A 23,473-nucleotide genomic window follows, 5' to 3' on the forward strand; every position below is an offset into this window, starting at 1 on the left:
GTGTTAGTCGGCTGGTGATGTTGGTGCCAGTCTCACGCACCAGGCCTCCTGTGCACATCCCTAGCCTTGCACGTCCTGTGCCAACACTGCTCTCAAGATCTCCAGTACGCCTTCATGGTCTAGCCCATCCTGTGCCACCTCCACACACCAGCCCTCCGGTAGCAGCTCCCCGCACCAGGCTTCCTGTGCGTGTCCTCGGCCCAGTACCACCAGTGCCAGCACCACGCATCAGGCCTACAGTGCGCCTAGCCTCCTGCGCTGCCGGAGCCTCCCGCCTGTTCAGCGCTATCAGAGCCTTCCTCCTCTACAGCGCTGCTAGAGTCTCCTGTCTGTTCAACGCATCTAGAGCCTTCCTCCTCTACAGCGCTGCTAGAGTCTCCTGTCTGTTCAACGCATCTAGACCCTTCCTCCTCTACAGCGCTGCTGGAGTCTCCAGTCTGTTCAGCGCAGCCAGAGCTGTCAGTCTGCATGAAGCAGCCAGAGCTGTCAGTCTGCAAGGAGCTGTCAGTCTGCAAGGAGCTGTCAGTCTGCAAGGAGCTGCCAGTCTGCAAGGATCTGCCAGTCTGCAAGGTGCTGCCAGCCTGCAAGGTGCTGCCAGTCTTGAAGGTGCTGCCAGCCTGCATGGAGCAGCCAGAGCTGCCAGCCTGCATGGAGCAGTCAGAGCTGTCAGTCTACATGGAGCAGCCAGAGCTGTCAGTCTGCATGAAGCAGCCAGAGCTGTCGGTCTGCAAGGAGCTGCCAGTCTGCAAGGAGCTGCCAGTCTGCAAGGAGCTGTCAGTCTGCAAGGAGCTGTCAGCCTGCATGGAGCAGCCAGAGCTGTCAGTCTGCAAGGAGCTGCCAGTCTGCAAGGAGCTGCCAGTCTGCAAGGTGCTGCCAGCCTGCATGAAGCAGCCAGAGCTGTCAGTCTGAAAGGTGCTGCCAGCCTGGATGGAGCAGCCAGAGCTGCCAGCCTGCATGGAGCAGTCAGAGCTGTCAGTCTGCATGGAGCAGCCAGAGCTGTCAGTCTGCATGGAGCAGCCAGAGCTGTCAGTCTGCATGAAGCAGCCAGAGCTGTCAGTCTGCAAGGAGCTGCCAGTCTGCAAGGAGCTGCCAGTCTGCAAGGAGCTGTCAGTCTGCAAGGAGCTGTCAGCCTGCATGGAGCAGCCAGAGCTGTCAGTCTGCAAGGAGCTGTCAGTCTGCAAGGAGCTGCCAGTCTGCAAGGTGCTGCCAGCCTGCATGGAGCAGTCAGAGCTGCCAGCCTGCATGGAGCAGTCAGAGCTGTCAGTCTGCATGGAGCAGTCAGAGCTGTCAGTCTGCATGAAGCAGCCAGAGCTGTCAGTCTGCATGAAGCAGCCGGAGATGCCGTCTGCAAAGAGCTGTCAGTCTACAAAGAGCTGCCAGTCTGCAAGGATCCGCCAGTCTGCCAGGATCCACCAGTCTGCCAGGATCCGCCAGATCTGCCAGTCAGCCAGATTCTTCCAGATCTGCCAGTCAGCTAGAATCTTCTAGATCTGCCAGTCAACCAGGCTCTTCCAGATCTGCCAGTCAGCCAGACTCTTCCAGATCTGCCAGTCAGCCGGGATCTGCCAGAACTTCCAGTCGGCCAGGATCCGCCAGTCAGCCAGGATCTGGTAGATCCATCAACCTGCCTGAGCTTCCTCTCACTCCTGAGCTTCTTTTCACTCCTGAGCTTCCTTTCACTCCTGAGCTTCCTTTCACTCCTGAGCTTCCTTTCACTCCTGAGCTTCCCCTCAGTCCCGAGCTTCCCCTCAGTCCCGAGCTTCCCCTCAGTCCCGAGCTTCCCCTCAGTCCCGAGCTGCCTCAGTCCCGAGCTGCCCCTCAGTCCCGATCTGCTCCTCAGTCTAGTGGGGTTCTGGGTGAGGACTACTAGGCCATGGTCGGCGGCGAGGGTGGACTATCTAAGGATGCGAGGAGGGACTAAGACAGTGGTTGAGTGGAGTCCACGTCCCGCGCCGGAGCCGCCACCATGGACAGACGCCCACCCGGACCCTCCTTATTGTTTTGAGGTGCGTTCGGGAGTCCGCACCTTAGGGGGGGGGGGGTTCTGTCACGCCCTGGTCGAAGTATTTTGTGTTTATCTTCATTTATTTGGTCAGGCCAGGGTGTGACATGGGTTTTTGTATGTGGTGTGTATGTAGTGGGATTGTAGCTTAGTGGGGTGTTCTAGGTAAGTCTATGGCTGTCTGAAGTGGTTCTCAATCAGAGGCAGGTGTTTATCGTTGTCTCTGATTGGGAACCATATTTAGGCAGCCATATTCTTTGGTTGTGTTGTGGGTGATTGTCCTTACTGTCGTTAGTGTCCAGATTTCCTTGTTCTGTGTTAGTTGACACAAGTATAGGCTGTTTTCGGTTTTTAGTTTTGTTTATTGTTTTGTAGTGTTTTTTTGTATTGATTCGTGTTACGTTTATTTGATTAAACATGGATCGCAATATACACGCTGCAGTTTGGTCCGACTCTCCTTCACCACATGAAAGCCGTTACACACACTAACAGACACATACACACAGACATACACTGACACACACAGACATACAGACACACACACACACAGATGCACAGCCATACACACAGACACACACATATACATACAGACACACACACACACACAGACGCACAGCCTTACACACAGACACACACACATACAGACAGACACACACCCACAGACACACACATAGGTACACACACACACACACACACACACACACACACACACACACACACACACACACACACACACACACACACACACACACACACACACACACACACACACACACACACACACACAGACAGACACATACATACATACACACACATATCACTCAGGTAGTGAGGAGCTGGAGCTCAGTTCATGCCATATGAATCTACTGAGTGAGACAAGCTATGGGCTAGCGCTAATGAACACACACACGCACGCACGCACGCACGCACGCACGCACACACACACGCACGGCAGGTAGCTTCAAGGTTAGTGCATTTGGCCAGTAGCCAAAAGGTCACCAGTTCAAATCCCGGAGCTGACAAAGTGAAAATCTGTTACTGTGCCCTTGAGCAAGGCACTTTAAACCCTACTTCTCCAGGGACGCTGGACAATGGTGACCCTGGCCGTGACCCCACTCCCTGCTGGGATATGCAAGAACCACATGTTAATTACACACTAGGAGCAGTGAACACTTGTATAAATGTGTCACAGGATAAATACAAGCACACCACAAATTAGTATTACTATCTTACACCAGCCCGCCCTTCTGCCATTATGAGAAAAGACCGTGAGGAGAGCGTGTTGTTTGTAAACCGGCTGCTGGAGACAAAGCGCAGCACGCGCTGCTCGGTTCGAACATAAATCGCGGATCATCCTCGAGGAGCATTGATGTCTATCTCCTCCAGTGCGCATCTAAAGTGCACTGGTAGTGTGAAAAAGTGTACTATTCTGGAAGCTACTTTCCGTTAAGGTTCAGATATATCCAACTGGACTGCTCAAATATAGCGTGACTCACCAGGGATGTAGTCTAGCCTATGTGTGCCATTATAACTTGTGTAACGTTTAGACATTGTTTCAAAGTTGTTTAAAATATATATATATATGAGCGGTTGAACATTGGGCAACACAAGCCAGGTCAACAAAGTTATCTAAATAAAAATGTCCTCGACTCTCAGCTCCCCATCGCCGAACAACAGCAGCCTTTTCACTGCGAGCTACGAGAGGACGGACCTCACTGAGGCGCAAAGACACATAAGCATGCTTCTCTTCGGCTTGTGCGTTGCCATCGCCGCCGCTACCTTCGTGGGAGGTGTGTATTCTCTCATCTTTTTCATCCAGATGAGGTGGAAAACCATCCTGTGGCTCATCGTGGCTTCAATGTCCGTGGACGACCTGCTCAGCGTAATACCTCTCTCCCTGTTCATGCTCCTCCAGTGGGAGAGAGATGGAGAGGGAGGGTCGGTGACCATATGCACGTTATCGGGACTTCTCTATGTGTTCCAAGGACTCTCCAGCAATATGAAGGCTTGCCTTATCGCAGCCTACACCTTCTACGTTACTAAGCGAGAAAGAAGTCCTCGGCCGTTAAGCGTGATGTGGGCGATAGCCGGGGTGTGGGTAGTCAGCCTGGCCGTCAGTGTACTACCCCTGTGCGGCTGGGGGAGTTTCACCCCGGTCTCTCTTGGCTGTTTCCCAGAGAGCCACAGCTTTTACGTTCTGCTCCTTTTCTCTTTGTACTCCTTGTGTTTCTGCGGATTGGTCTTATTCTTCGTTCCTCTCACCTACCAGCTACTGTGTTCCAGGGAGCCACAGAGGACGTTCTACCCGAGCTACTTGGATATCGCCAGGGATCTGAGAGGGGACGGGTCTGCGCCTCTCTGCGACCTCCCGTCATTCTCTCGGGATAGCTTAGACAGAAGTTTCAGTGCCTACAACGAGCTGTTTCCGGTTGGGTCGGGGAAAGGGCTAGGGGTACGGGGCACAGTGGAAACATATACCTGCCCAACCCCTACCTCTGACGGTGTACTGAGGGATGGAACCAACAGTAACTGGGAATCCCCGGTGTTCTTTGCACAAAAGCGCTTCTCCATGATCCTAGCGGTAGTGAGAGTTGTCTTGTGGATGCCGATGATGGTGAGTGGCCTAGAGATGGACAAATGTGTAGATTAATAAATATCAAATCGTATGTATGCTTTTATAACAAATAGGGTTTAAACTAGGTATATTACATTGTATACAGTGCATTTCCTGCAATACCACATTGAATAGGCTTTATGCCTAATCTATAAACATGTAGGGTAAGGTGGGGTAACTACCCCCCATAAGAACGCTATCCAATCGCAGACACAAAAAAGCCCCCATGGGGTAACTTGACCCCTGAAGATTAGTGTTTTAAAACCTATTTAATTAATTTTGTTTGGCATTTTCTTTTGTAATTAAACTTAAAAGCTAGAGACTAGTAGGTAGGCTATCTTATTTTAATTGAGTAAATGTTATATTGAAACAAAATGGAATTGCACATCTCACTGTTAATATCCTCACGATAGCTAGGTTAGCATTCAATTGTGACAGATTTTCATGTGAATATTCTACAATCTGCATCCCTGTGGAACGATTGTGACACCTTGTTGAGTCCACGCCCCAACAAATTGAAGCTGTGCTGAGGGCAAAGGGGGGTTGCAACTCCATATTATAAAGTTATTCCTAATGTTTTACACACTCAGTGTACATTACGTTTTCTCAATGATGAGATATTAGAACAACTTTAACTCAGAATAATTTTGTTATAGTGATTTTTTGTTGGTCTGTTGATGAGTCAGATGCATTTTAGTTGAACAAAGTGGTTTTTGTGAGAATTACACTGGGGGTGGGTGGTGGGGCAGCTACCTCACATTACCTGATGTCATAATCTAATGGTGCGTTAGATTCATGAAGTAGGCCATATGGGTTTAAGTACATGCTGTTTCATCCACAGACTGTGGTGCTCGTGCGTCATGCTGTGAACGAGCACAGCCCGTCCCTGGAGGCGGTGGGAACGGTGAGCTTCTTCCTGACCCTGCTGGCGCCTGTCGTCACGCCGGTGTTCATGCTCTCCGAGCGCTGGATCCACCTTCCGTGCGGCTGCTTCATCAACTGCCCGCAGGACACAGAGCGTGAGCCCACCGGTAGGCTATGATGCCCTCTGATTGTAAAGGGCCAGTGAGCTGAAAAACATATGGGTGCAAACCAGAGGTTTCTCTAAAGTCAAATCAAATCAAATTTATTTATATAGCCCTTCGTACATCAGCTGATATCTCAAAGTGCTTTACAGAAGCCCAGCCTAAAACCCCAAACAGCAAGCAATGCAGGTGTAGAAGCACGGTGGCTAGGAAAAACTCCCTAGAAAGGCCAAAACCTAGGAAGAAACCTAGAGAGGAACCAGGCTATGAGGGGTGGCCAGTCCTCTTCTGGCTGTGCCGGGTGGAGATTATAACAGAACATGGCCAAGATGTTCAAATGTTCATAAATGACCAGCATGGTCGAATAATAATAAGGCAGAACAGTTGAAACTGGAGCAGCAGCACGGCCAGGTGGACTGGGGACAGCAAGGAGTCTTCATGTCAGGTAGTCCTGGGGCATGGTCCTAGGGCTCAGGTCCTCCGAGAGAGAGAAAGAAAGAGAGAAGGAGAGAATTAGAGAACGCACACTTAGATTCACACAGGACACCGAATAGGACAGGAGAAGTACTCCAGATATAACAAACTTATTATTCCTCTTAACATAAAGTATAGGCCTACACATTAAACACATTTACACGGACACCAATTGTTACAATAAAAAAATATTTGTGTCTGAAACACATAAGCCTACATCACTGTCGTTTAAACAATTCAAAGTAATATAAATGTAATATGCATAGATTGTTTTTGTTTGTTGCAAAAGTCACTACATTTAAGAATTTTCTTCCCACAGCAAAGAAGAGGAGGTTTGAGTTTAACCTCTCCTTCCAACAAGGATACGGAATATACAAGTTATCCCACGCAACCAAACCCCACCACAGCCCGTCCGTTGAGAAGTCTTCCTTTCAAAACCTCTTCAACTTCACAGAAAACCAACTTGCTGTGCTGGACAGCTCTGGCGTCGCGAGCCTGCAGGCCGAGCTTGAGTTCATGACCCCACGTGAAGTAGACAGCTCCTCACTGCATGAGCATGGCGAGCTGCTTCTCGAGGCTGAGGCAGGTGGGGGAGAGGCCCTCGCGCTGGCAGACTGCCTCCAGTTTCCTCACGATAACCACGGAGACCAGGACAGCTTCTTCTGTGGATCCAGCTCCCGGGACTGCGAGGACCTCAACCTCACTGACACGTCGTCAGTGTTCGAGGGAACGGAACGGAGACTGTCGCATGTAGAGTGCAGAAAAATGGAGCTGACGGACTGGGAATGGTGTAGGAGTAAATCAGAGAGGACCCCCAGACAGGTAGCTAACCTCCCAACGTTTCCCTAATAGGCTAACATAAACTAACTTTTAGGACCCTAAAACTCAACTCTGGACCTCAAAGCCAGTTCGACTGCATTTTTCTTTATTGTTCCCCTCTAATCAGAGACTGATTTAAACGAGGGACACCAGATGTGTGCAATTAATTATCAGGTAGAACAGAAAACCAGCAGGCTCCGGATCTCGTAGGGTCAGAGTTGAATACATCTTCTTTAGACCAAACCAACCAGTGGCGCATATTTAGAAAGGAATATGTCTCAGGGCTAGACAAAAGGCTAGCTAGGTAAAGACATGTTTACACCAAGGCTGCGTCACATTGACCTGTATAGCCTGACCCAGTGTTTATTCGTCCTGATTCTGGGAACCCAAAGGCACATTTTAGTTTTACACAGCTGATTCAAATGATCAACTCATCATCAAGCTTTAGATTTAAATCAGGTGTTTGTGGTGCTGCGGCAAATATTAAAAATGTGCACCCCTCTGTGTCTCCAGGACCAGAATTAAGAAGCACTGTTATCATATAGACCTAGTGTCCCTCGTTGTATAACCGTCATATGATAGTATATGTCCCTTGTTGTGGAGCCATCATATGATACTATCCTCCAATATGTCCCTTGCTGTTTTTTGGTATTTCTTGGTATTTTATTAGGATCCCCATTAGCTGTTGCAAAAGCAGCAGGTTCTCTTCCTGTGGTCCAACACAAAACATGAGACATGAAGTAATACAGAGCATTAATAGACAAGAACAGCTCAAGGACAGTACTACGTCATAATAAAAAGAAAATGGTACACATAGCCTAAATGTCAATGCATACACACAAACTATCTGGGTCAAATAGGGGAGAGGTGTTGTGCCGTGAGGTGTTGCTTTATCTGTTTTTGTAAACCAGGTCTGCTGTGTATTTAAGCATTATGAGATGGAAATGAGATCCATGCAAGAGTGGCTCTATACAATACTGTACGCTTTCTTGAATTTGTTCTGGATTTGGGGACTGTGAAAAGACCCCCGGTGGCATGGATGGTGGGGTAAGTGTGTGTGTGTGTTAGAGCTGTGTGTATGTTGACTGTGCAAACAATTTGGGATTTTCAACACATTGTGTGATGCAGTCAGTCTCTCCTTAACTCTTAGCCTAGAGAGACTGGCATGCATAGTATTTATATCAGTCCTCTGATTACAATGAAGAGCAAGAGGTGCCACACTGTTCTGGACCAGCTGCAGCTTAACTAGGTCTCCCCTTGCAGCACTGGACCACAAGACTGGACAATAATCAAGATAAGATAAAACTAGAGCCTGCAGAACTTGCTTTTTGGAGTGTGGTGTCAAAAAAGCGGAGCATCTCTTTATTACAGACAGACCTCCCCCCATCTTTACAACTATTGAATCTATATGTTTTGACCATGATAGTTTACAATCTAAGGCAACACCAAATAATTTAGTCTCCTCAACTTGTTCAACAGCCACACCATTCATTACCAGATTCAGCTGAGGTCTAGATCTTAGGGAATGATTTGTACCAATTGCAATGCTCTTAGTTTTAGAGATGTTCAGGACCAGTTTATTTCTGGCCACCCATTCCATAACAGACTGCAACTCTTTGTTAATGTCAAGTGTCAGTGTGCAGCGGGTAGGACGGAGTCAGGCGCAGGACACAGAACTGAGTAAAAACGTACTTTACTCGGAAAATCACAAACTTATTCCATACAGGGAAAAATATTCCAGCTCGACACAAAAGAGTGACCACTTAACAAAGAACAAACACACACAAAACCATGTGGGAACCAGTGGGTTAAATAGGGATTAAATCATAACGTAATGGAAACCAGGTGTGTACAATCAAGACAAAACAAATGGAAAAAGTAACATAGATCAGCGGTGGCTAGAAAGCCGGCGACGTCGACCGCCGAACGCCGCCCGAACAAGGAGAGGCACCAACTTCGGCGGAAGTCGTGACAGTTAAGGGTTACAGTAACTTCATTAGCTATGGTTGCTGATGCGCATATGGTTGAATCATCAGCATACATGGACACGCATGCTTTGTTTAATGCCAGTGTCAGGTTATTGGTAAAAATAGAAAAGAGTAGAGGGCCTAGACAGCTGCCGTGAGGTACACCCCACTTTACATGTTTGACATTAGAGAAACATCCATTAAAGAAAACACTTTGAGTTCTGTTAGATAGATAGCTCTGAATCCACAATATGGCAGAGGTTGAAAGGCACATACGTTTTCTCAACAACAATACAGCTCCCACAATCTTCTTATCAATTTCTTTCAACCAATCATCAGTCATTTGTGTCAGTGTAGTACATGTTAGAGGTTGACCGATTAATCAGAATGGCCGATTAATTAGGGCCGATTTCAAGTTTTCATAAAAATCTGTAATCTGAATTTTTGGACACAGATTTTGGCCGATTACACTCCACAAGGAGACTTCGTGGCAGGTTGACTAACTGTTACTCAGTGCAGCAAGGGGCCAAGGTAAGTTTCTAGCCAGCATTAAACTTATCTAATAAAAACTATAAATCGTAACATAATCACTAGTTAACTACACATGGTTAATGATATTACTAGTTTATCTAGCTTGTTCTGTGTTGCAAATAATCGATGTGGTGCCTGTTCATTTATAATCTAATCACAGCCTACTTCGCCAAACGGGTGATGATTTAACCTGTTAAGTCGACCCTCTACTTTTTCGAACATTCTGTTAAAAATCGCGCAACATTTCAGCGCCCTGCTACTCAGGCCAGGAATATAGTATATGCATATGATTAGTATGTGTGGATAGAAAACACTCAGACGTTTATAAAACTGGTTAAATCACGGCTGTGACTATAACAGAACGTGCGTTTCATCGAAAAGTGCATGAAAATCTGATCACTGAAAATGGAAATAAATATCCATGCGCGACTTCAAGGAATTGTTCAAAGTGAACCGAATTAAATGAGGCCGAGGTTGCAGTGCCTACAGCTTCCACACGTTGTCTAGAGTCTTGTCAATTGATTCAGCTTTGATTCTTGGTCTAACCGAATCAAGGGAATCGATTCCCTCCGGCCGGAAGTTTTGGTCGAGCTCTCTCCAAGACATTTTTTCGAGACAGACACCTATAGAATTGACATTGCCCCCTGATGAATTGTATCGCTTATTAACGTGTACTAATACCTAAAGTTGCATTACAAAAGTATTTCGAAGTGTTTTGTGAAAGTTTATCGTCGACTTTTTGAATTTTAAAAAATGACGTTACGTTATGAAACGCTATTTTTTTCCGTTTATCACACAGTCTTCATCGATCGATATCTAGGCTATATATGGACCGATTTAATCGAAAAAAAGACCCAATAGTGATTATGGGACATCTAGGAGTGCCAACAAAGAAGATGGTCAAAGGTAATGAATGTTTTATATTTTATTTGTGCGGTTTGTGTAGCGACGACTATGCTAATTATTTTGTTTACGTCCCCTGCGGTTCTTTTGGGGTGTTACATGCTATCAGATAATAGCTTCTCATGCTTTCGCCGAAAAGCATTTTAAAAATCTGACTTGTTGCCTGGATTCACAACGAGTGTAGCTTTAATTCAATACCCTGCATGTGTATTTTAATGAACGTTTGAGTTTTAACTAATACTATTAGCATTTAGCGTAGCGCATTTGCATTTCCAGAGCTCTAGATGGGACGCCTGCGTGCCAGGTAGGAGCAAGAGGTTTTAACAAGCGCATTCACGGAAAAAAAGCACTGTTGCTGCACCAATGTACCTAACCATAAACATCAATGCCTTTCTTAAAAGCAATACACAAGTATATATTTTTAAACCTGCATATTTAGTTAATATTGCCTGCTGACAAGAATTTCTTTTAACTAGTGAAATTGTGTCACGTCTCTTGCGTTCTGTGCATACAGAGTCAGGGTATATGCAGCAGTTTGGGGCGGCAGGGTAGCCTAGTGGTTAGAGTGTTGGACTAGTAACCGAAAGGTTGCAAGTTCGAATCCCCGAGCTGACAAGGTACAAATCTGTTGTTCTGCCCCTGAACAGGCAGTTAACCCACTGTTCCTAGGCTGTCATTGAAAATAAGAATTTGTTCTTAACTGACTTGCCTAGTAAAATAAAGGTAACATTTTAATTAAATTGGGCCGCCTGGTTCATTGCGAACTGTGTGAAGACCATTTCTTCCTAACAAAGACCGTAATTAAATAGCCAGAATTGTACATAATTATGACATAACATTGAAGGTTGTGCAATGTAACAGCAATATTTAGACTCGATAAAATACCGAACGGTTCCGTATTTCACTCAAAGAATAAAGGTTTTGTTTTCGAGATGGTAGTTTACGGATTTGACCATATTATGACCCTAAGGCTCGTATTTCTGTGTGTTATTATATTATAATTAAGTCTATGATTTGATATTTGATAAAGCAGTCTGACTGAGGCAGCAGCAGGCTCGTAAGCATTCATTCAATCAGCACTTTCCTGCATTTGCCAGCGGCTCTTCGCTGTGCTTCTAGTAATTGTGCTGTTTATGACTTCAAGCCTATCAACTCCCGAGATTAGGCCGGTAATACTATAGTGCCTATAAGAACATCCAATAGTCAAAGGTATATGAAATACAAATGGTATAGAATTAAATAGTCCATATAATTCCTATAATAACTACAACCTAAAACTTCTTAACTGGGAATATTGAAGACTTATGTTAAAAGGAACCACCAGCCTTCATATGTTCTCATGTTCTGAGCAAGGAACTGAAGCTTTTTTACATGGCACATATTGCACTTTTACTTTCTTCTCCAACACTTTATTTTTGCATTATTTAAACCAAATTGAACATGTTTCATTATTTATTTGAGACTAAATTTATTTTTTTAATGTATTATATTAAGTTAAAATCAAAGTGTTCATTCAGTATTGTTGTAATTGTCATTATTACAAATATATATAAAAATTAATCGGTATCAGCTTTTTTTGGTCCTCAAATAATCGGCACCGTTGAAAAATCATCATCGGTCAACCTCTAGTACATGTGGAGTGCCCTTCTCTATATGCATGTTGAAAGTCTTGTTAATTTGTTTACAGAGAACTAGCATTGTATTTGGTCAAACACCATTTTTTCTAACAGTTTGCTACGAGTTGGCAGCAAGCTGATAGGTCTGCTGTTAGAACCAGTAAAGGCCGGTTTACCACTCTTGGGTATCGGAATAACTTGGGCTTCCCTCCAGGCCTGGGGACAAAGACTTTCCTCTAGGCTCAGATTAAAGACATGACAGATAGGAGTGGCTATAGAGTTAGCTACCATCCTCAGTAGCTTTCCCTCTAAGTTGTCAATGCCAGGAGGTTTGTCATTGTGGATAACAATAATTTTTCCACCTCTCTCACACTAACTTTATTATTTATATCATTGATCTTGGCATCATAATACAATTTCTTATTTTTTTTGGAGCTTAGTCACACAATTGATCAATGTGCAGTCTGCCAGTCAGATGTGCAGTCAGCCAGTCAGATGTGCAGTCAGCCAGTCAGATGTGCAGTCAGCCAGTCAGATGTGCAGTCAGCCAGTCAGATGTGCAGTCAGCCAGTCAGATGTGCAGTCAGCCAGTCAGATGTGCAGTCAGCCAGTCAGATGTGCAGTCAGCCAGAAAGATGTGCAGTCAGCCAGTCAGATGTGCAGTCAGCCAGTCAGATGTGCAGTCAGCCAGTCAGATGTGCAGTCAGCCAGTCAGATGTGCAGTCAGCCAGTCAGATGTGCAGTCAGCCAGTCAGATGTGCAGTCAGCCAGAAAGATGTGCAGTCAGCCAGTCAGATGTGCAGTCAGCCAGTCAGATGTGCAGTCAGCCAGTCAGATGTGCAGTCAGCCAGTCAGATGTGCAGTCAGCCAGTCAGATGTGCAGTCAGCCAGTCAGATGTGCAGTCAGCCAGTCAGATGTGCAGTCAGCCAGAAAGATGTGCAGTCAGCCAGTCAGATGTGCAGTCAGCCAGTCAGATGTGCAGTCAGCCAGTCAGATGTGCAGTCAGCCAGTCAGATGTGCAGTCAGCCAGTCAGATGTGCAGTCAGCCAGTCAGATGTGCAGTCAGCCAGAAAGATGTGCAGTCAGCCAGTCAGATGTGCAGTCAGCCAGTCAGATGTGCAGTCAGCCAGTCAGATGTGCAGTCAGCCAGAAAGATGTGCAGTCAGCCAGTCAGATGTGCAGTCAGCCAGTCAGATGTGCAGTCAGCCAGAAAGATGTGCAGTCAGCCAGTCAGATGTGCAGTCAGCCAGTCAGATGTGCAGTCAGCCAGTCAGATGTGCAGTCAGCCAGTCAGATGTGCAGTCAGCCAGTCAGATGTGCAGTCAGCCAGTCAGATGTGCAGTCAGCCAGTCAGATGTGCAGTCAGCCAGTCAGATGTGCAGTCAGCCAGTCAGACTTATTATGCACTTCTTCTGCCCCATCTCTTTCAACCATACAGTTTTTCAATTCCTCATCAATCCGTGGAGCCTTAACAGTTCTAACAGTCAGTTTTAAATCACATTTGATTTAGTCACGTACACGTGTTTTAACAGATGTTATTGCAGGTGAGCAATGTCAGAGCAGCTGTAACGATTCTCCTCCTCCAATGGGTACAGATACAGCTTTAGAACAAAGTTCTACAGAATTAGTAAAAATGTGATTGATACATGTGGATGATCTTGTTCCTGTAGTGTGTGTAAACACCCTGGTAGGTTGATTAATAACCTGAACCAGTTTACAGGCACTGGTTACAGTAAGAAGCTTCGTCTTGAGCGGACAGCTTAAATGAAGACCAGTCAATATTCAGGTCCCCAAGAAAGTAGACCTCTCTGAAGTCTATGAAATGCTTAGTAGTTGGTGTGTGTGTGTGTGTGTGTGTGTGTGTGTGTGTGTGTGTGTGTGTGTGTGTGTGTGTGTGTGTGTGTGTGTGTGTGTGTGTGTGTGTGTGTGTGTGTGTGTGTGTGTGTGTGTGGTGGGCTTGTGCTTGCATTGAATTGCCAGTCATTGGACAGAGTCACATTACAGTCATGTTATTGGCTGTCATTTGAACCACAGTTATCCAGATTCATGTCAGTAATCAAAGCATCAATCAATGGCTAAAATCATTTCAGGGAATTATCCCTGACCTTACACCCCCCACATTACACGAACATGACAACAGGAGATACCTGTAGGCCTACATGTAAATGACACTATGTTGCCTTGCTGTCCTTCCTGTCTTAGTTAACCACTTACAGTACCTCAGAATAGTAGAGTCGCACTCTGTATTTGACCGTTGTGGTTTTAGGAATCCTAATTTTATTCAGATATAACCCTATGATTCTAAAGTCTCACTTCTCACGATTCGCCTTACATCTAAACCAAGGTGTTTAATGTAGCACCATGAAATCCATTAACACTCTTTGTGAACTCTGAGTCTAATTCAGATTCCGTTCTGTAGATAGTGTCTTCGGTCTGTTTCCAGGCCTGATGTGAGCAGCTACAGTGAAAGGTGTGAAGGAGGTTTGGCCATATGTTAATAATAAGTCCACAGCTGTAGGGATGTAGACTATACAGTCTCTCCACTGCTGCAGGCAAAGGAGAAAGAGATCTTTTTCATCCCCGTTTGAGACCACCCACTCAGTCCGCGATCTCAAAGACACGCACATTCCCACTCACACACACACCTGTACACGTGCTTACATGCATGTGTGTGAGTTGTACCTGTTCTGGTAATGGGTTTCTGACACTAACTGATAGTGGATTGAATGAGATGACAGCCAGGAGAAATCAGACTGAATGATATTGAGCTGACAGCCAGGAGAAATCAGACTGAATGATATTGAGATGACAGACAGGAGAAATCAGACTGAGTGACATTGAGCTGACAGACAGGAGAAATCAGACTGAATGATATTGAGATGACAGACAGGAGAAATCAGACTGAGTGACATTGAGCTGACAGACAGGAGAAATCCGACTGAATGATATTGAGCTGACAGACAGGAGAAATCAGACTGAGTGACATTGAGCTGACAGACAGGAGAAATCAGACTGAGTGACATTGAGCTGACAGACAGGTGAAATCAGACTAAATGATATTGAGATGACAGACAGGAGAAATCAGACTGAGTGACATTGAGCTGACAGACAGGAGAAATCAGACTGAGTGACATTGAGCTGACAGCCAGGAGAAATCAGACTGAATGATATTGAGCTGACAGCCAGGAGAAATCAGAGAGTTCTCATGACTAGCGACGAGGACCTCTGGCCTCTTCATGCAATGGGTTTTGAGAAGGAGGCAAGTAGAGTGGGGACGAGGAATCAAGGAAATGCAATTGAGATTCTCCTCATGTATAAACCAACCCTACTGATGTTCAGCTGCAGTAAAATACCGGTGTCATGGATTGCAAAGTCAGGTGACTAGTTACCCTACACTATACATAGATGCAGTTTCAGTGACGATTGAGCAAAGATCATAGTCCAATTCTATCTGCCCCACAGTAGCCTGTTTTTACAACATAATATATCCTACACTTTCTATTTTACAACATACTATATCCTACACTTTCTATTTTACAACATACTGTACCCTATATGTTCTACTTTCTATTTTACAACATACTATATCCTACACGTTCTATTTTACAACATACTATATCCTACACTTTCTATTTTACAACATACTATATCCTAGACTTTCTATTTTACAACATACTATATCCTACACTTTCTATTTTACAACATACTATATCCTACACTTTCTATTTTACAACATACTGAACCCTATACTTTCTATTTCACAACATACTATATCCTACACTTTCTATTTTACAACATACTATATCCTACACTTTCTATTTTACAACATACTATATCCTACACTTTCTATTTTACAACATACTATATCCTACACTTTCTATTTTACAACATGCTGTACCCTATATGTTCTACTTTCTATTTTACAACATACTATATCCTACACTTTCTATTTTACAACATACTGTACCCTATATGTTATACTTTCTATTTTACAACATGCTGTACCCTATATGTTCTACTTTCTATTTTACAACATACTATATCCTAGACTTTCTATTTTACAACATACTATATCCTACACTTTCTATTTTACAACATGCTGTACCCTATATGTTCTACTTTCTATTTTACAACATACTATATCCTACACTTTCTATTTTACAACATACTATATCCTACACTTTCTATTTTACAACATACTATATCCTAGACTTTCTATTTTACAACATACTATATCCTACACTTTCTATTTTACAACATACTGTACCCTATATGTTCTACTTTCTATTTTACAACATACTATATCCTACACTTTCTATTTTACAACATACTATATCCTACACTTTCTATTTTACAACATACTGTACCCTATATGTTCTACTTTCTATTTTACAACATACTATATCCTACACTTTCTATTTTACAACATACTATATCCTACACTTTCTATTTTACAACATACTGTATCCTACACTTTCTATTTTACAACATACTATATCCTACACTTTCTATTTTACAACATACTATATCCTACACTTTCTATTTTACAACATGCTGTACCCTATATGTTCTACTTTCTATTTTACAACATACTATATCCTAGACTTTCTATTTTACAACATACTATATCCTACACTTTCTATTTTACAACATGCTGTACCCTATATGTTCTACTTTCTATTTTACAACATACTATATCCTACACTTTCTATTTTACAACATACTATATCCTACACTTTCTATTTTACAACATACTATATCCTACACTTTCTATTTTACAACATACTATATCCTACACTTTCTATTTTACAACATACTGTACCCTATATGTTCTACTTTCTATTTTACAACATACTATATCCTACATGTTCTATTTTACAACATACTATATCCTACACTTTCTATTTTACAACATACTATATCCTACACTTTCTATTTTACAACATACTATATCCTACACTTTCTATTTTACAACATACTGTACCCTATATGTTCTACTTTCTATTTTACAACATACTATATCCTACATGTTCTATTTTACAACATACTATATCCTACACTTTCTATTTTACAACATACTATATCCTACACTTTCTATTTTACAACATACTATATCCTACACTTTCTATTTTACAACATAATATATCCTACACTTTCTATTTTACAACATACTATATCCTACACTTTCTATTTTACAACATACTATATCCTACACTTTCTATTTTACAACATACTGTACCCTATATGTTCTACTTTCTATTTTACAACATACTATATCCTACATGTTCTATTTTACAACATACTATATCCTACACTTTCTATTTTACAACATACTATATCCTACACTTTCTATTTTACAACATACTATATCCTACACTTTCTATTTTACAACATACTGTACCCTATATGTTCTACTTTCTATTTTACAACATACTATATCCTACACTTTCTATTTTACAACATACTATATCCTACACTTTCTATTTTACAACATACTATATCCTACACTTTCTATTTTACAACATACTGCACCCTATATGTTATACTTTCTATTTTACAACATACTATATCCTACACTTTCTATTTTACAACATGCTGCACCCTATATGTTCTACTTTCTATTTTACAACATACTATATCCTAGACTTTATATTTTACAACATACTGTACCCTATATGTTCTACTTTCTATTTTACAACATACTATATCCTATACTTTCTATTTTACAACATACTATATCCTACACTTTCTATTTTACAACATACTATATCCTACACTTTCTATTTTACAACATACTAAATCCTACACTTTCTATTTTACAACATACTAAATCCTACACTTTCTATTTCACAACATAATATATCCTACACTTTCTATTTTACAACATACTATATCCTACACTTTCTATTTTACAACATACTATATCCTACACTTTCTATTTTACAACATACTATATCCTACACTTTCTATTTTACAACATACTATATCCTACACTTTCTATTTTACAACATACTGTACCCTATATGTTCTACTTTCTATTTTACAACATACTATATCCTACACTTTCAATTTTACAACATACTATATCCTACACATTCTATTTTACAACATACTACATCCTACACTTTCTATTTTACAACATACTATATCCTAGACTTTCTATTTTACAACATGCTGTACCCTATATGTTCTACTTTCTATTTTACAACATACTATATCCTATACTTTCTATTTTACAACATATTATATCCTACACGTTCTATTTTACAACATACTATATCCTACACTTTCTATTTTACAACATACTAAATCCTACACTTTCTATTTTACAACATAATATATCCTACACTTTTTATTTTACAACATACTATATCCTACACTTTCTATTTTAGAACATACTATATCCTACACTTTCTATTTTACAACATAATATATCCTACACTTTCTATTTTACAACATACTATATCCTACACTTTCTATTTTACAACATACTATATCCTACACTTTCTTTCTGTTAGAAAAGTCTGCTTTTCTCCAACATCGCTGCCAGAATGTGATGTTTTCCTCTCAAGTTTTGTGGGGCACTGAGTCCCAAAAGAATTGATTTTAAGAGAAAAAATGTATGCGCTCGCCACAAGAAACCTGGAAGAGGAGACAACAGAACAGAGAGGAAGTAACAGTGTCATTCTGCTCCAGGTGGCAGCCATGCAGCCACAGGCGTTACTTTAGAAAGTGACAGTGAGATCTGAGCGATACCACTGTGGGCAACTGTAATAGTGAACTGTCAGTAGATTGGGACATGGCTTCTGAGCGATACCACTGTGGGCTAGTAGTGAAATCTCTGTAAATTGGGGCAGGGTTTCTGAGCGATTCCACTGTGGGCTAGTAGAGAACTCTCAGTAAATTGGAACAGGGTTTCTGAGCAATACCACTGTGGGCTAGTAATCAGTAAATTGAGACAGGGCTTCTGAGTGATAACACTGTGGGCTAGTAGTGAACTCACGTTAGTTTGGGACAGGGCTTCTGAACGATACCACTGTGGGCTAGTGGTGAATTCACGGTAGTTTGGGCCAGCTTTTCTGAGCGATACCACTGTGGGCTAGTAGTGAACTCTTGGTAGATTGGGACAGGGCTTCTGAGCGATATCACTGTGGGCTAGTAGTGAACTCTCAGTAAATTTGGACAGGGTTCCTGAGCAATACCACTGTGGGCTTGTCGTGATCTCTGAGTAAATTGGGACAGGGCTTCTGAGCGATTCCACTGTGGGCTAATAGAGAACTCTCAGTAAATTGGGACAGGGCTTCTGATCGATACCACTGTGGGCTAGTAGTGAACTCTTGGTAGATTGGGACAGGGATTCTGAGCGATATCACTGTGGGCTAGTGGTGAACTCTGAGTATATTAGGACAGGGATTCTGAGCGATACCACTGTGGGCTAGTATTGATCTCACGGTAGTTTGGGACAGGGCTTCTGAACGATACCACTGTGGGCTAGTAGTGAACTCTCGGTAGATTGGAACAGGGTTTCTGAGCGATTCCACTGTGGGTTAGTGGTGAACTCTTGGTCGATTGGGACAGGGCTTCTGAGCAATACCATTGTGGGCTTGTCCTGAACTCTTAGTTGATTGGGACAGGGTTTCTGAGCGATATCACTGTAGGCTAGTAGTGAACTCTCAGTAGATTGTGACAGGGCTTCTGAGCGATGCCACTGCTGGCTAGTAGTGAACTCTCGATAGATTGGGACAGGGCTTCTGTACGATACCACTGTGGGCTAGTAGTGAACTCTCGATAGATTGGGACAGGGATTCTGAGCGATACCACTGTGGGCTAGTAGTGAACTCTCGATAGATTGGGACAGGGCTTCTGAGCGATACCACTGTGGGCTAGTAGTGAACTTTCGATAGATTCAGACAGGTCTTCTGAACAATACCACTGTGGGCTAGTAGTTAACGCTTAGTAATTTTGGGACAGGGTTCTCAACACATACGCTCAGACGATCCATCAAACAGGCAAAGTGTCAATTCAGGACTAAGATTGAATTCTTCTACACCGACTCTGATGCTTGTCAGATGTGTCAGGGCTTGCAAACTATCACAGAGTACAAAGGGAAAGCCCTACTGCTCAGTGATTCAAGCCTACCAAAGCCTACCAGAGCCTACCAGAGCCTACCAGAGCCTACCAGAGCCTACCAGATGAGCTAAATACCTTCTATGGTCATGAGATGAATTTCCAGGACATGGGCTGACCAGCTGACAAATGTCTTCACTGACATATCTACATGTGTCAAGCAGACCACCGTAGTCCCTTTGTCCATAAATGGCAAGTTAACCTGTCCTTACTGACTATCGCCCCGAAGACCTCACATTTGTAGCCGGGAAATGCTTTCAAAGGCTGGTCATGGCTCGCATCAACACCATCATCCCAGTCACCCTGGACCCCCTCCAATTTGCATACCGCCCCAACAGATCCCAGATGACACAATCTCTATTGAAAGGCTCTAAAATTGTCAAAGGCTAGAGCTACCCAAGTCATAGACGGTTCTCTCTTCTACCGCACGGCAAGCTATACCGGAGCGCCAAGTCTGCGACAAAAAGACTCCTGAACAGCTTCTACCCCCAAGCTATAAAACTACTGAACAGCTTCTACCCCCAAGCTATAAGACTACTGAACAGCTTCTACCCCCAAGCCATAAGACTGCTGAACAGCTTCTACCCCCAAGCTATAAGACTACTGAACAGCTTCTACCCCCAAGCCATTATACTGCTGAACAGCTTCTACCCCCAAGCTATAAGACTACTGAACAGCTTCTACCCCCAAGCCATTAGACTGCTGAACAGCTTCTACCCCCAAGCTATAAGACTACTGAACAGCTTCTACCCCCAAGCCATTAGACTGCTGAACAGCTTCTACCCCCAAGCTATAAGACTACTGAACAGCTTCTACCCCCAAGCCATTAGACTGCTGAACAGCTTCTACCCCCAAGCTATAAGACTACTGAACAGCTTCTACCCCCAAGCCATCAGACTGCTGAACAGCTTCTACCCCCAAGCCATTAGCCTGCTGAACAGCTTCTACCCCCAAGCCATAAGACTGCTGAACATTTTCTACCCCCAAGCCATCAGACTGCTGAACAGCTTCTACCCCCAAGCCATAAGACTGCTGAACAGCTTCTACCCCCAAGCCATTAGCCTGCTGAACAGCTTCTACCCCCAAGCTATAAGACTACTGAACAGCTTCTACCCCCAAGCCATCAGACTACTGAACAGCTTCTACCCCCATGCCATCAGACTACTGAACAGCTTCTACCCCTAAGCCATAAGACTGTTGAACAGCTTCTACCCCCAAGCCATAAAACTACTGAACAGCTTCTACCCCCAAGCCATAAGACTGCTGAACAGCTTCTACCCCCAAGCCATAAGACTGCTGAACAGCTTCTACCCCCAAGCCATAAGACTGCTGAACAGCTTCTACCCCCAAGCTATAAGACTACTGAACAGCTTCTACCCCAAGCCATAAGACGACTGAACAGCTTCTACCCCCAAGCTATAAGACTGCTGAACAGCTTCTACCCCCAAGCCATCAGACTGCTGAACAGCTACTACCCCCAAACCATTAGACTGCTGAACGGCTTCTACCCCCAAGCCATCAGACTGCTGAACAGCTTCTACCCCCAAGCCATCAGACTGCTGAACAGCTTCTACCCCCAAGCCATAAGACTGCTGAACAGCCACTACCCCCAAACCATTAGACTGCTGAACAGCTTCTACCCCCAAGCCATCAGACTGCTGAACAGCTTCTACCCCCAAGCTATAAGACTGCTGAACAGCTATTACCCCCAAACCATCAGACTGCTGAACAGCTTCTACCCCCAAGCCATAAGACTGCTGAACAGCTTCTACCCCCAAGCCATAAGACTGCTGAACAGCTTCTACCCCCAAGCTATAAGACTACTGAACAGCTTCTACCCCCAAGTCATCAGACTGCTGAACAGCTTTTACCGCCAAGCCATCAGCCTGCTGAACAGCTTCTACCCCCAAGCCATCAGACTGCTGAACAACTTCTACCCCCAAGCTAAAAGACTGCTGAACAGCTTCTACCTACAAGCTATAAGACTGCTGAACAGCTTCTACCCAAGCCATAAGACTGCTGAACAGATTCTACCCCCCAAGCTATGAGACTGCTGAACAGCTTCTACCCCCAAGCCATAAGACTGCTGAACATTTTCTACCCCCAAGCCATCAGACTACTGAACAGATTCTACCCCCAAGCCATCAGACTACTGAACAACTTCTACCCCCAAGCTATAAGACTACTGAACAGCTTCTACCCCCAAGCCATAAGACTACTGAACAGCTTCTACCCCCAAGCCATCAGACTGCTGAACAGCTTCTACCCCCAAGCCATTAGCCTGCTGAACAGCTTCTACCCCCAAGCCATCAGACTACTGAACAGCTTCTACCCCCAAGCCATAAGACTGCTGAACAGCTTCTACCCCCAAGCCATAAGACTGCTGAACAGCTTCTACCCCCAAGCCATAAGACTGCTGAACAGCTTCTACCCCCAAGCTATAAGACTACTGAACAGCTTCTACCCCAAGCCATAAGACGACTGAACAGCTTCTACCCCCAAGCTATAAGACTGCTGAACAGCTTCTACCCCCAAGCCATAACACTGCTGAACAGCTACTACCCCCAAACCATTAGACTGCTGAACAGCTTCTACCCCCAAGCCATCAGACTGCTGAACAGCTTCTACCCCCAAGCCATCAGACTGCTGAACAGCCACTACCCCCAAACCATTAGACTGCTGAACAGCTTCTACCCCCAAGCCATCAGACTGCTGAACAGCTTCTACCCCCAAGCTATAAGACTGCTGAACAGCTACTACCCCCAAACCATCAGACTGCTGAACAGCTTCTACCCCCAAGCCATAAGACTGCTGAACAGCTTCTACCCCCAAGCCATAAGACTGCTGAACAGCTTCTACCCCCAAGCTATAAGACTACTGAACAGCTTCTACCCCCAAGTCATCAGACTGCTGAACAGCTTTTACCGCCAAGCCATCAGCCTGCTGAACAGCTTATACCCCCAAGCCATCAGACTGCTGAACAACTTCTACCCCCAAGCTAAAATACTGCTGAACAGCTTCTACCTACAAGCTATACGACTGCTGAACAGCTTCTACCCCAAGCCATAAGACTGCTGAACAGCTTCTACCCCCAAGCCATAAGACTGCTGAACATTTTCTACCCCCAAGCCATCAGACTACTGAACAACTTCTACCCCTAAGCCATAAGACTGCTGAACAGCTTCTACCCCCAAGCCATCAGACTACTGAACAGCTTCTACCCCCAAGCCATCAGACTACTGAACAGCTTCTACCCCCAAGCCATCAGACTGCTGAACAGCTTCTACCCCCCAAGCGTTAAGACTGCTGAACAGCTTCTACCCCCAAGCCATAAGACTGCTGAACAGCTTCTACCCCCCAAGCGTTAAGACTGCTGAACAGCTTCTACCCCCAA

At 44.0% G+C, this 23,473-nt stretch overlaps 1 protein-coding gene across 1 annotated transcript in view; it reads left to right on the top strand.

The window, feature by feature from the left end:
* Window positions 1–3,641: 3,641 nt before the first annotated feature.
* The window catches only part of LOC118381761 (probable G-protein coupled receptor 149), a 75,345-nt gene continuing 55,513 nt past the window's right edge, over window positions 3,642–23,473 (top strand). The window contains exons 1-3 of the mRNA XM_052468903.1: window positions 3,642–4,616; window positions 5,458–5,647; window positions 6,435–6,937. Of these exons, the coding sequence (XP_052324863.1) occupies window positions 3,642–4,616; window positions 5,458–5,647; window positions 6,435–6,937 (1,668 nt within the window). The remainder of the gene's footprint in view (window positions 4,617–5,457; window positions 5,648–6,434; window positions 6,938–23,473) is intronic.

Source organism: Oncorhynchus keta, chromosome 18 (genome assembly GCF_023373465.1).
Source record: "Oncorhynchus keta strain PuntledgeMale-10-30-2019 chromosome 18, Oket_V2, whole genome shotgun sequence".
In the NCBI taxonomy this organism is placed as follows: Eukaryota; Metazoa; Chordata; class Actinopteri; order Salmoniformes; family Salmonidae; genus Oncorhynchus; species Oncorhynchus keta.